General features: G+C 46.9%; 1 protein-coding gene across 1 annotated transcript; it reads left to right on the top strand.

The window, feature by feature from the left end:
• The first annotated feature begins 428 nt into the window (after positions 1–428).
• COXFA4 (cytochrome c oxidase associated subunit FA4) lies at positions 429–7,344 on the top strand. The gene is made up of 4 exons (XM_089533857.1): positions 429–562; positions 2,264–2,352; positions 2,941–3,001; positions 7,100–7,344. The coding sequence occupies exons 1-4, from the start codon at positions 521–523 to the stop codon at positions 7,154–7,156; spliced, it is 249 nt and encodes an 82-aa protein (XP_089389983.1). The 5' UTR covers positions 429–520; the 3' UTR covers positions 7,157–7,344.
• The last annotated feature ends 5,485 nt before the right edge of the window (positions 7,345–12,829 follow it).

The raw sequence follows: 12,829 nt of genomic DNA, 5'->3' as shown, positions 1-12,829 counted from the left end.
AATAAATAAATAAATAAGGCAATCCAGTGGCTTCCTTGGGATTTGAACCCTAGTCTCCCAGAGTCCTGGTCCAGCAGTGGTTTTCCCAAACCTTGGGTCCTCCAAAGGCTTTGGACTACATCTCCCAGGATCCCTGCCTATTGCCCATACTGGCTGAGGCTTCTGGGAGTTGAAGTCCAAAAAACCCACTTAGTAGGGAACCACTACCTCACCATGCTTGTCATGCAAAGATATATATATATATATACATATTCCCCATTAAAAACAACTGCATGGGGCGACCAGGACCCCTACTTTCCCCCTGGCGACCCCCCTCCTTGAGGGGGACAAGAGAAACAAAATGGCGCCCCGCCCTGTGTCTCTTTTCTAAGGCACTCAGTTAGACAGCCCCGAGGCGGGGTCCTGGCGTGACTTTGGGCCTGTGCGCATGCGCAGCAAGGAGACGCCAAGGAGAAGAGGAAGGAAGGAACGCAGTCGCTCTTTCGCCTGAGGCTCGTCCCGCAGCTCTTCCGCCGCCATTATGTTCCGCCTGATGGCCAGCCAGGCCAAGAAGCACCCCAGCGTGAGTCTCTGGGGCCCAGCTCGGCCCCTCCTCGTCGGGCTGAGAGAGTGCCACCCGCCCAAGGTCATAGAGTTGGAAGAGACCCAAGAAGGGCCATGCAGTCCAACCCCTTTATTCTGCCATGCAGGAACTCTCATTCAAAGCACCCCATTGACAGATGGCCATCCAGCCTCTGCTTCAAGACCTCCAGAGAAGGAGACTCTCAGGAAGGTCCTCCTGATGTTGAGCTGGAATCTCTTTTCCTGCAGCTTGCATCCATTGTTCCGGTTTCTGTTCTCTGGAGCAGCAGAAAACAAGCTTGCTCCCTCCTCAATATTATATCCCTTCAAGTATTTAAAGAGGGCTCTCATATCACCTCTTAACCTTCTCTTCTCCAGGCTAAACATCCCCAGCAATTCCCTAAGTCCTTCCTCGTAGAGCTTCATGGTTTCCAGGCCCTTCACCATCTTAGTCGCCCTCCTTTGGACACATGGCTCCAGTTTCCCAGTCGCCCATGGGTTCATGGGGATTCGAACTCAGCTCTCTCTTAGAGTCATAGGCAGCATCCGCACTCCAGAAATAACCCACTTTGACCCTGCTTCAGTAGCCGTGGCTCAAGGGTATGCATTGACTGGGAGTTCCTGCACGGCAGAATGGGGTTGGACTGGATGGCCCTTCTTGGGGTCTCTTCCAACTCTATGGGATTCTGGGATTTGGGAGTTTCTTGTGGCTGAGTCGCTCACAAAGCCCAGAATCCCCTGGCACTGCTGCCTAGATTGAGACCGCTTTGGCTGCCTTGGCTCAGAGCTAGAGAGTCCTGGGAACGGTAGCTCATTGCAGATGGTAAATGTCTCACAGAACTGCAATTCCCAGGATTCACTAGAACTATCGAGCCAGGGCAGTTAAAAGGGAGCAAGCCTGTTTTCTGCTGCTCCAGAGAATAGGACACAGAACCAAGCCTTATGAGGAAGGACTTACTGGGGAGCTGGGGTTCTTTAGCCTGGAGAAGAGAAGGTTAAGGGGTGATATGATGATAGCCCTGTTTAAATATTTGAAGGGATGCTATGTTGAGGAGGGAGCAAGCTTGTTTTCTGCTGCTCCAGAGAACAGGACCCACTGCAGCGATGGATGCAAGCTCCAGGAAAAGAGATTCCAGCTCAACATTAGGAGGAAGCTCCTGAGAGTAAGGACTGTTCAACAATGGAACATGTTCGCTGAGAGATTTTGGTGGAGTCTCCCTCCTTGGAGGCCTTTAAACAGAGGCAGGATGGCCATCTGTCAGGGATGCTTTGAGGGAGAGTTCCTGCATGGCAGGATGGCCCTTGGGTCTCTTCCAACTTCTGTGATTCTATGACCTCCATGAAAGTGGAAACATCACAAATAAAAAACCACTTTTTTCAACCTGAGTGAAACCTCTCTAGGCATCTCTAGGTCCTCCAGAGCAGCTCTGTGGTCAACGTCTGCTAAAGGTTGACCATGAAATTGCACTGGAGGACCTACTGATGCCTAGAGAAGTGTTCTTTCTAGGTCCTCCGGTGTGACTTTTGGCAGAGGTTGACCATAGAGTTGCACTGGAGGACCTAGAGAGTCCTAGAGAGAATATATTAATGAAATCAGTGAATGATCAGATCTGCAAAAGTCAAAGCCACAAACGTGGAGGCCCTGTTGTACATCCAAAGAGACATTCCTGATGGTGGAATATCCTTTCATTTCCCCCTACAGTTGATTCCCCTCTTCATATTTATCGGAGCTGGAGGAACTGGGGCAGCCCTGTACATCATGCGCCTGGCTCTTCGCAACCCCGATGTCTGGCAAGTACCTCTGCTTTTGAGTTCTGCTACTTAAACAGTACCTCCTGAGTAAAACATGGCTGATATCTCATCCTTTTCTCAGTCTGATGCTCTGGGTATTATAAAGAGTACCAATGTTTAAAGACCATTGGCTGTAAAAAAGCAGACTGTTTAAAAGGAGTTAATTTAGCCAGTGGGAAACAGAACGGAAGAGACTGAAAATGAAAAAGGGCAGGTATTCCATAGGTTAACCATTGCCTATGATGAGAGTGAAAGTCAGCATGATTTATTGATTAAAATACCTATGGCCCAACCAGTATGGGATTTCAAGGGGACATAACAGATAAAATCAATTTAAATAGTTTAAAACAATTTAAAAATTTAAATGATGAAAATAACTAAAATATATATTAATTAGGGCTTCTAAGGTATTGGGTAAATATTAAATTCAGTACCAACTTACAAAATGGCTGTATGCTAAAGAAACTGCAACCTTACGTGGCACTGAGGCCATAATCATTTTGCTGGTGAGAACATTGGGAAGCCTTCCTGCTCTGTGTATCTGTAGTGATTGCTGTATACTTGTTTTTTCCACACTTTTCTACACAGCTGGGACAAGAAGAATAACCCAGAGCCTTGGAACAAACTGGGACCCAACGACCAGTACAAGGTAATGTGCAAAATATCCCAATAAGACTTCTGATGCTGATTATCCTGGAAGACCATGTCAGCTGTCAAAATGATAAGCATTGACCTGGGAATGTACCTCTTCCTTCCAATGAGGCTGGTGTTGGTGCTAGCGGTTGTGTGTTTTACTTTTATATAGCCCACCTTTTTTCCAGTCCAGAACTCAAGGCAGTTTACTAAGGTTAAAACAGATACAGCTTTAAAACTCACATCGTACAAAAATTAAATGTGTAGTTAAGTTAATATAATTAAAAGCCATGTAAAACATTACCATTAGAAAGAAAACAACAGATAAACAGTACGACACACTCTTAGAAAGTCCTTTCCTCCTTGAGCAGTCAAGCCAGGTCAGTCACCAGTCTAAGCCTCTCTAAGAAGGAAACTGCAGACAGAGCAGCCACCAAGAAGGCCCTGTCTACTGTGTTCCCACCAGATGCGCCTGTGAGGATGGTGGCACTGCAAGAAGGGCCGCGTCGGAAGATCTCAAAACATGGACCTGTGCATTGGAAAAATACGCTCCTCTAGGTAACCAGGACCTGACCTGTACAGGGCTTTGTATGTCATAGCCAGCGGAGCAGTTGCAACAAGGGAGTTGTGTGTGTCTCTTGTAGCCAGCCCCAGTTAACATTCCTAGGTTGTATTCTAAGACGCAGCCATGTTGGCATGTATTACCATAAAACAATGCAAAGGAATCCTATAGCATCATTTAGACATAACTTGCATTTGATGAAGTAAACTTGAATCTAGGGAAGCTTATGCTGTGGGAAATATTTGGAGGGGGGTTGAGGGCTTCAGGAGCTACACTTTGGAGCCCCAGGGTTTGCATGTGGCCTGTGGGCCACAGTTTGCCTAGTCTTGCTTTGGTACTATCTGGTCTTCAGAATTACTAACGGTAGAGCATTCAGAAAGCAAAATGTTTTGGTCTCATTACCAAAATTGGCTGATGTTTTTGTTGTATTACCATAGGTTCAGAATAGTTTTAGTTTTGGTAGTACTCAACTACTTTGGATTTCATACACATCTATACAGTGCAGTCCCTGTCTTTAAACTAACATGGTTTAGGTTCAGTGACTTCCCTTTTATGAGAGCATAATGCAGCCAATGTGGTAGAACACACTGGTGTGTAATTTTTGTCAAGAATCCTTGAAAACTGGTGTGTGTGTGTGTGTGCTGAAAGTGAGCAGGCGAGGGACTCTGCCAAAAATGATCAGGGATCTTTTCTTTATATTCAAGCAATTGTAAAAAAATTCCAACAGAGGAGGAATCTGTTTTATGAAAACAAAATGGAAGAATACCAGTTGAGAACCTTTGGGCAAATGTCATGCAATGTGTCTGTAAAAATATTTTCTTCTATCTCAGGCTTTTTTTGTTTAAGGAACCGATTTCTGCATGAACCAGGTTTTGCTTATGAGTTGAAGTCTACGCCGGCTTGTAGTATTTAAAGCGTTTGTGCTTGCCTGCCAAAGGGAGGAGAATGTTCCATTTCTACCATATTTGGCTTTGTCTAAAAGCTTTGTTGCTAGAAAAGCTCTCCAGCATGTAAACTCTAGGAACACCAGCAGTGGGTGATGTAGATGAAGCCAGATGTCTTTGCATTGCGTTCTGTATAAACTCATAAAACCTTGCAACGTAAACATTAGAAATTCAACAAGGTAACTTAGCAGTCTGGAAAATAAAGCTTGCTGCCATCTCTTCGGTGTGAGTTCATAGAATCATAAGAGTTGGAAGAGACCACAAGGGCCATCCCGTTCAACCCCAAACTGCCATGCAGGAACGGGGGTTTAGCTGAATCCTATCAAAGAGATGATCTTATTCCCAGCCAGTTAGTCCTCAGAAGCATCTGTGTCATAAGTGGCAGCTGGCAAGAAGCATTCTGGAGGTGTTCGGGTGTGAAGGGAAAAAGGGGATAATGCCTCTTTAAGACGGCTGCTGTTGCATGTTGTATCAGCATGCTTATTGTATGTATAAGTAGAAATTTTAATCAAGCAGCCACCCCCAAAAAACTGGATCGTCTTAACAGTGCATCAGTATAGGTTCTGTACCTTAACTCTTGTCACAAAAGGAACCATCCCCTTCTCTGAGTCCCTTCTCTTGGGCTGGACTAATCCTTTGTGTCCTTTTGCCCCTCTACTCAGAGAAGGGGCTGGTTCCTTTTTCGATGAGTGTTAATACTGTACCTTAATTTTTACCAAAAAAGGAGCCATGCCCTTCTCTGAATCAAGGGGTGAAAGGCCTGTTTGAATGTAGGTGTGCTTGGGGGGGATGAAGCCTGGTGCTTTCTCCTCTGTAGACTGACCCTCGACCTGTCCAAGGGTCATATCAAAATCTGTCATTTTGGCCCCAAAACCTGCCCTCAACTTCTACATAAGTGTACAGTTTGTGCTGGTCTATGACCGTAAATAAAGATGGACTGAACAGTTGGCCCTCCACATTTGCAGCTTTGACTTTTGCAGATTTGAATAGTAAGTTTTCTCTAGGAATGATGGCACATGTGGCAGAGGTGACACTCGGAGCCCTCTCTGTGGGAACGTGTGCCGTTGCCCCAGCACAGAGTTCATCACTAGAAAGCCAGAGGGACCTGGCACTCTGTGATAAATAAGTGGGTTTTGGGTTGCAGTTTGGGCACTCAGTCTCTAAAAGATTTGGTCCTCTGGTGCAACTCTGCCAGAAGTTGACCATAGAGTTGTGCTGGAGAACCTAGAAGTTCATGGAGAAAACACTTTTCTAGGCATTTGTATGTCCTCCAGGATTATTCTATGATCAACTTCTGGCAGATGTTGACTATAGAGTTGCACTGGAGGACCTGGAGATTCCTAGAGAGGTATTCTCTTAGGTTAAAAGAATAGGTTTTTATTTATTTTTTTAGGTTTTCCACATTCATGGCGGGGGGGGGGGTGTCCTTCACCCCTAAACCCAGCAAATGTAGAGGGACCACTGTATACAGTAATATAGAAGTAAAAATACAAATCTGGCATCCTGTTAGTAAATCACACAATGGCATAAGCCAATCAAATCACAACTCGTGTTTTAGGATTGCATCCTGATTCTTAGCTGCCTTGGAAGAGTGTTCAGAAACTTCAGCTGGTCCAAAGGGCTGCAGCCTGATAAACGGGGTTTGTCTGCAAGGAGCGCACAGCTGCTTTGTTGCAACAGCTCCATTGGCGGCTGGACTCTTTCTGGATGCAACTCAGAGTGCAGTTCCTGACATGCCAAGCCCTTTACAACACAGGTCCAGGATACCCAGAGGGCCGTATGCTCCTGTATGGGACTGGCTGCGTTTTGAGGTCTTCTGGGGAGGCCCCACTTTTTTGTTTCAGCAGACCTTATTGCCCCGAAGGAGGGCACCTTTCAGAGTGGGCTGTACTGTTTTTCTAGTCTGTTTTTAACTTTTGTATGATGTGAATTTTTTAGCTGTATCTTTTAAAACTTTTGGAAGCTGTCTTGAGTCCTGGGCTGGGAAAAGAGCAGGATAGAAATAAAAATCATAATCAATCATCTGTTTCCACTAGCCGTTAGCAGTATTGGAAGAATGAAAGCTGTTTGTTAAACTTGATCACCGGTTTCCCTAGAAATGCTTCTGATCAGCTTCTGTTCAGTATACAACCAATTACGTTGTCGATCTGTACAACAGTTGTGGTCTACAACATGGAGGGCTGCTGTGACCCTTAAGATGTTTTTGGATTGTGATGTCCATAAGCCTTTACCATTGGCTGTGTTGCCTAGAGCTGATGGGGGTTGCAGTCCAACAATATTTGGAAGGACACAGTTTAAATAAATTGTCCTGAGGTTTCCTAAGTATTGGATGTCAGTCCAGTGATGCATGCTGGGGTCTGTTGAAATGAGGAGACTTTAAAAAACCTAAGTGCTATCTTCTGAGCCTTCTCCAAATGCTGTGATTCATGATTTGTTTTCTTGCTTGACTCTCTGACCTGAACAAACATTGAGTCTTCTTTCAGGCTCTGATACGACATGCATCTATCCATTGGAATTGGGTCGTGTTTCTGCATGTAATCCATGCTTTACTTTTCCTCTTGTGCAAGAGTAACCTTTATTCAAAGTATCGCCTTTCCCCCTTTCTCAGTTCTTTGCCGTTAGCACGGACTACAAGAAGCTGAAAAAGGAAGGTCCAGACTTCTAAAGAGTAAACATTTTTCTCCCTTCACAAGCTGCACAAAATGAAGGTCTTCCAGAAGCCATCCATCCGCACAACTCATACGCTTAACCATCCAGGAAATAACTTCGGTTGCACATTGCACTTCAATCATGATTTTGGGGGAAAACAAAGCTTGTTTGGGACTTAATAAAGACCGATGCTTGAACTCTTAACACTGTTTTGCTGCATGTGTGTGAAACGAGTATTTCCTGATAAAAGCAGCTGCGTGAAATGTTATGACAGCCAGGATGATTTACAGTAATAGCTGTGGCCCATTGCATACAATACAAATAGAAAACAAATCTGTACAACATAAATATAGATTGAAAGGCAGCTGTAACTGCATATGTAATCCGTCATGTTTTCTTTTCTTTTTAAGTACAAGGCTGCAGGGCATCTTAAAAAGAAATTGTTACTGGCTGCTATCCACTTTCCCATTCAGAGGGTTCACAAGTACAGCTGGCCCTCCACATTTGCGGATTTGATTATTTGTGATTTTGATTAATATGTTCTCCCGAGGAATCTCTAATTTCTCCAGTAGAAATTGAGCAGAGAGTTGTGCTACAGAACCTAGAGGTTCCTAGAGAAAACCCTTCTCTAGGGATTTGAATGTCCTCCAGCCTGAGTCTATGATCAACTTCTGACAGATACTGACCATAGAGTTGCACTGGAAGACCTAGAGAGGTGTTCTTTTATTTGTGGCTTTTCCACATTCATGTTGGTCCTTCACTCCTAACCCCAGTGAATGTGGAAGGACCACTGTAAAAGCTTCTCCAGTACAAACAGTCCTGAAATTCAGATTGTGCTGAAAGTGATTTTTTACATCCTTCAATATCATGTTTGTTCTTCATAAGACTTTGCTCAAAGACCTCTGGTCATCCTTCTGTGGATATGTTCCCACTTGGCAGCATCTGTCTTAAATTGTGGCATCCTGACACAGTATTCCAGGTGAGGCCTGACAAAAGCAGAATAGGCTGGCACTAGGCAAAGAGAAAGAATGGCACATTTTCCAGATATTTTGGAATGTTGCTATCATTGACCCTAACTTCTGTCGGAGCTGATGGAAGCACCTGAAGTACAAAACAAACAGCTTCGTTTATATACTGCTTCATACAGTTTACAAGCTAATTGGCTGCCTGTGTTATTGTTGCCGCAAGTCAGAGACAACTTGAAAGCACACAACAAGGAGCTGTGTTTAGGCGTTATCACTAATCGCAGATCCTATTGCAGTTACAGTCGGCCTTCCACATTTGCAGATTTGACTATTTACTGATTAATATGATCTCTCTAGGAATCTCTAGGTCCTCCAGCATGACTCTGTTGTCAGCTTCTGCCAAAAATCATGCTGGAGGACCTAGAGATTACTAGAGGACACTTCTCTAGGTATTTGTAGGTCCTCCAACACAATTTCATGGTCACCTTCTGGCAGATCTTGACCACAGAATTGCCCTGGAGGACCTGGAGATTCCTACAAAAGTGTTATCTCAGATAAAAAAAAACCTTTTGTGTTTCTTTATTTGTGGTTTTTCCACTTTCACTGGGTAACCCCAGCGAATCTAGAGGGTCCGCTATAAATGGTTCTTCGGATGCTGTTCAAGGTAAACCAGGAACCCCCTTTGAACACTGGCTTTCTACTCAAAAGAGCATTTGGTGATGGGAAAGTAGGCCAGCCCATTTACCAGCTCAATGAGAGCGCAATGCTTGTTGTGTGGCATGGATGGTTGGTATGTCAACAGTGTCTTGGGATTAACAGGTAATAGTGTTACCTACAAGAGACTTCTTAGGTTAAGCTGTTTTTATTAAGCCGCTTGCTCAACAAAGTCTCTTGGCCTATTTATGATACTCTTGTCCCTTTCCAGGCATTTTCTTATCACCGTAACTTGTTTCAAAAAGGATGAGCAAGTGGGCAGCATTTTTCTTGAATTAAAAGCATTGGGACCGGGTGCTAAGAAGTCAGGGAGGGATGGAGAGGATGAAGCTGGGGCCGATGTGCGATTTCTATGCTGCGCACGTCCGTTCTGGGGAGATTAGGCCATCTGGGTCAAGTGGCAGGCGCTGGCTATTATTAGCCAGCTTATTATTGTTTTTTGTAATACTTAAGTATTATTTTGCAACAAGTGGGCCGGGAATAGCCCTCAGACAAATCTTTTAAACCTGTGCAGCCATCATTGAGATCGACTAATTTAAAAATGTTTATTGCTGATAAACATTTTAAAATCTTCCCTAGTTTACAAACTGTGAACAAAAAGTTCATTGTTACGAATACAGCAATATTCTCCCCATTCCCAGAAGAAACAAATATCTCAAATACATCTGCTTTCATATTTGAACATTTACATCTATGTAATAGATCTAATACCATTATTCCAACTATAAACTGCCTTTGTAATAGATCTATAGCTCAATAATAGTTTGTTCAAACTATCAATTTCATATTTTAAATGTTCTCATTAGTTTTGTACCATTATCACATTATTACATCATTCTTCCACTAATGTACCTCCTCTAGTTTTAGTCTTAAAACATCAATCCCCCTCTTTAGAAAGCATAGGGATTTTTTTTGTATCCGATTAACACTTGCAAATGCAGTTGGCCCTGCAGACTTAATGGGGGTTTGGTCCTGGGTCCCCCAAAACGGATGTGAAAAAATGTCAATAATCATGACCCAAGATATTAAAGGGCAGCTATGTGAACATGTGCGCATCAGTGTGTCTGCGTCACTGCCATTTAATAATATGGGGAGTGACAATCTGCAAATGGTTGAATTTGCAGGTCCAAAACCTACCGATCCAAAGGGCCAACTATACCTCCATTTACTGCCCAATATTGTTAAATGTCATTTTATCCCTGCATCATCTATGTCCATCAAAACATTCAAAGAGTAGAGATGTGTTGCACAATGAAGTCTAGTTACACAGCCAGGTTTTTAGAGCTTGCTGCAAGTGTTATATTTTAAAAACAAGCTTCTCTTACCTAGGTCTCCCAGTACGAACCAGTTTGAGGAATACTTGCCTTGCAGAAGTCTGGCTTTAAAAAAAGCCACAGTTGCTCTTGTTCAGAGCAAAGAATATGAGGAAGCTATGGGTCTTCTGAGCCCACTGCTGGGTAAGGGGAAAGCAACAAACCATGTTACGCACCCTTCACCAGCTAAGTGTTTAAAAACCTATCTGGGGATTTTACTCAATGCATGAGGTGGAACCTCCCACCGCAAAAAGGACAGCTCAAGAGAGCAATTTCCCATCCATTTCCCCCTCTCTAGAGAAGAGCTGCTGGAGGGAGAGGGCTGGCAAGCAATGGCCTTCTGGCAGAAAGGTCCATTCACAACTATTGCCAACATCAAAACTTGGCAGGCTACAGCAAGACAGAGAGAGATCCATTCTTACACAGAAGGTGTGCAAAATGAAATACTGGTCCAACTCTTTTAAGCAGATGGGATAGGTAGGGAGGGGACAGATTACTGGCAAGAGACAGAATCCTTCTGGGCAAAGTATCAGTCCACTGAAGCCTTTACGCCAGGAGTGGGCAAATGCGTGGCCCGGGGTCAAATACAGCACCCAGAGGTCAATGTTTTTGCAAAATACTCCCCATTACCCTCAAGGGGTGGAGGGGAATATTTTTGCTGTGTTCCTTTGGGGAGTGGGCTTGGAACTTTTAGGCCTAGGAGAGGCCTTTTGTAAAAATAAGATGTGAATGGGAAGTGGTTTCTGGGGGCATATAAAACGGATTTGGGGGTGGGGAGTGCAGTAGGGGTGCAACCCCCACAATTTGTCTAGGGAGCTAATATGGCCCCATATCCTCCCACTCCAGCCTTACACCATGGTTGGATCAACACTGATTAGGCATAGATAGCACACAAGATAATACACTCATTCCCATTCATTCTCTCTCTCCATCTCTCTCTCTTACACACACACAAAAGACACACCCACACACTCCAAATCAAGCTAAGCCCTAAACCCAGCTGGAATGGCCCTTCCGCTAAGGTTAGTACAGCATCTTGAGAACAATATACAAAAAAACACACTAGGACTAGTGCCACTGACTTTTGTTACACCTGGGTTGAAGAGGGAGCCTGTGCCAGCCAAAGATTAGGGACACCGAAGCCACTTTCATTTTGGCTGAATGGCAAAGCCAAGGCCAGGGAGCTCATGTAGCAACTGAGCTGGAAAAGCAGGGAGGAAGAGGTGCAGCAGAGGCAGCATCCAACAAGACCAGCTATCCCCCAAATATCCGTTAACACTGTGTGAATCTTGCCAGGGGGAACTAGCAAAGAAGCAGAAGCACCTAGCAGTATTTGCTCAAAAGGAGATATACTTGAAAGAAAGGAGGGAGGATGAGTGGAATCCCTGAAGGCAGCCTCCTCCAACCTGGCCTGCTCCAGAGGCATCAGAACTAGGGGTGCAGCTATTGAATCAAAGAATCATAGAGTTGGAAGAGACCACAAGGGCCAGCCAGCCCAACCCCCTGCCATGTAGGAACTCACCCCATAAGAATTTGGCTGCCAATGGTTTCCCATCAATCCCCAGTGTTTAGCATTAAAGAGAATAAGACCCTGAAAGTCCTTGGCATCATAGTTTTCTGTGGGTTTTTTGGGCTATGTGGCCATGTTCTAGAACAGGGGTAGGCAACCTTTTTGAGCCGGGGGCCGGGTTGGTGTCACTCAGGCAACTGGGGGGCCGAAGCCGGGGGTGGAGCTTCAACCCTCCGGGGCAGGGCCACGTGCGGGGGGTGGAGCTTCTACCCTACGGGGTGGGGCCGTGTGCCAGGGGCGGAGCTTCCACCCTCCGGGGGCCAGGCCTCCCCACCTTTGCTGGCCCCTGACGGGGCCCCAGGCCCCATCACAGACCGGCAAAAAAGCTGGTGGGGGCCACCAGCAGTGGAGGGCCCCCTGGAGGGCCCCAGCGACAGCACCGGGCCTCCCAGAGGCCCCCTGCCGTCCCTCGGAGCCCTCCTGGAGGGCCCCAGGGATGGCAAAGGGCCCCCCAGAGGCCCCCTGCCGCCCTGGGAGCCCTACTAGAGGGCCCCAGGGATGGCAAAGGGCCCCCAGAGGCCCCCTGCTACCCTCGGAGCCCTCCTGGAGGGCCCCAGGGACGGCAAAGGGTCCCCCAGAGGCCCCCTGCCGCCCTCGGAGCCCTCCTGGAGGGCCCCAGGGACGGCAAAGGGCCCCCCAGAGGCCCCCTGCCGCCCTCGGAGCCCTCCTGGAGGGCCCCAGGGACGGCAAAGGGCCCCCCAGAGGCCCCCTGCCGCCCTCGGAGCCCTCCTGGAGGGCCCCAGGGACGGCAGCAGGCCCCCTGCCGCCCTCGGAGCCCTCCTGGAGGGCCCCAGGGACGGCAAAGGGCCCCCCAGAGGCCCCCTGCCGCCCTCGGAGCCCTCCTGGAGGGCCCCAGGGACGGCAAAGGGCCCCCCAGAGGCCCCCTGCCGCCCTCGGAGCCCTCCTGGAGGGCCCCAGGGACGGCAGCAGGCCCCCTGCCGCCCTCGGAGCCCTCCTGGAGGGCCCCAACCACGGCAGCGGGCCTCCCAGAGGCCCACTGCCGCCTTCGGAGCCCTGCTGGAGGGCCCCAGAGACGGTAGCGGGCCTCTCAAAGGCCCGCCGCCGCTGCCGCCGCCGCCGCCCATCGCGGCTTTTCGCCACTCTGGGCGCCGCCATTTTGGGTGAAA

The sequence above is a fragment of the Sceloporus occidentalis genome, unplaced genomic scaffold, assembly GCF_023333645.1.
Source record: "Sceloporus occidentalis isolate IW3139 unplaced genomic scaffold, rSceOcc1.0.p SCAF_7, whole genome shotgun sequence".
Classification (NCBI taxonomy): domain Eukaryota; kingdom Metazoa; phylum Chordata; class Lepidosauria; order Squamata; family Phrynosomatidae; genus Sceloporus; species Sceloporus occidentalis.
This window is presented reverse-complemented; position numbering and strand designations above follow the sequence as displayed.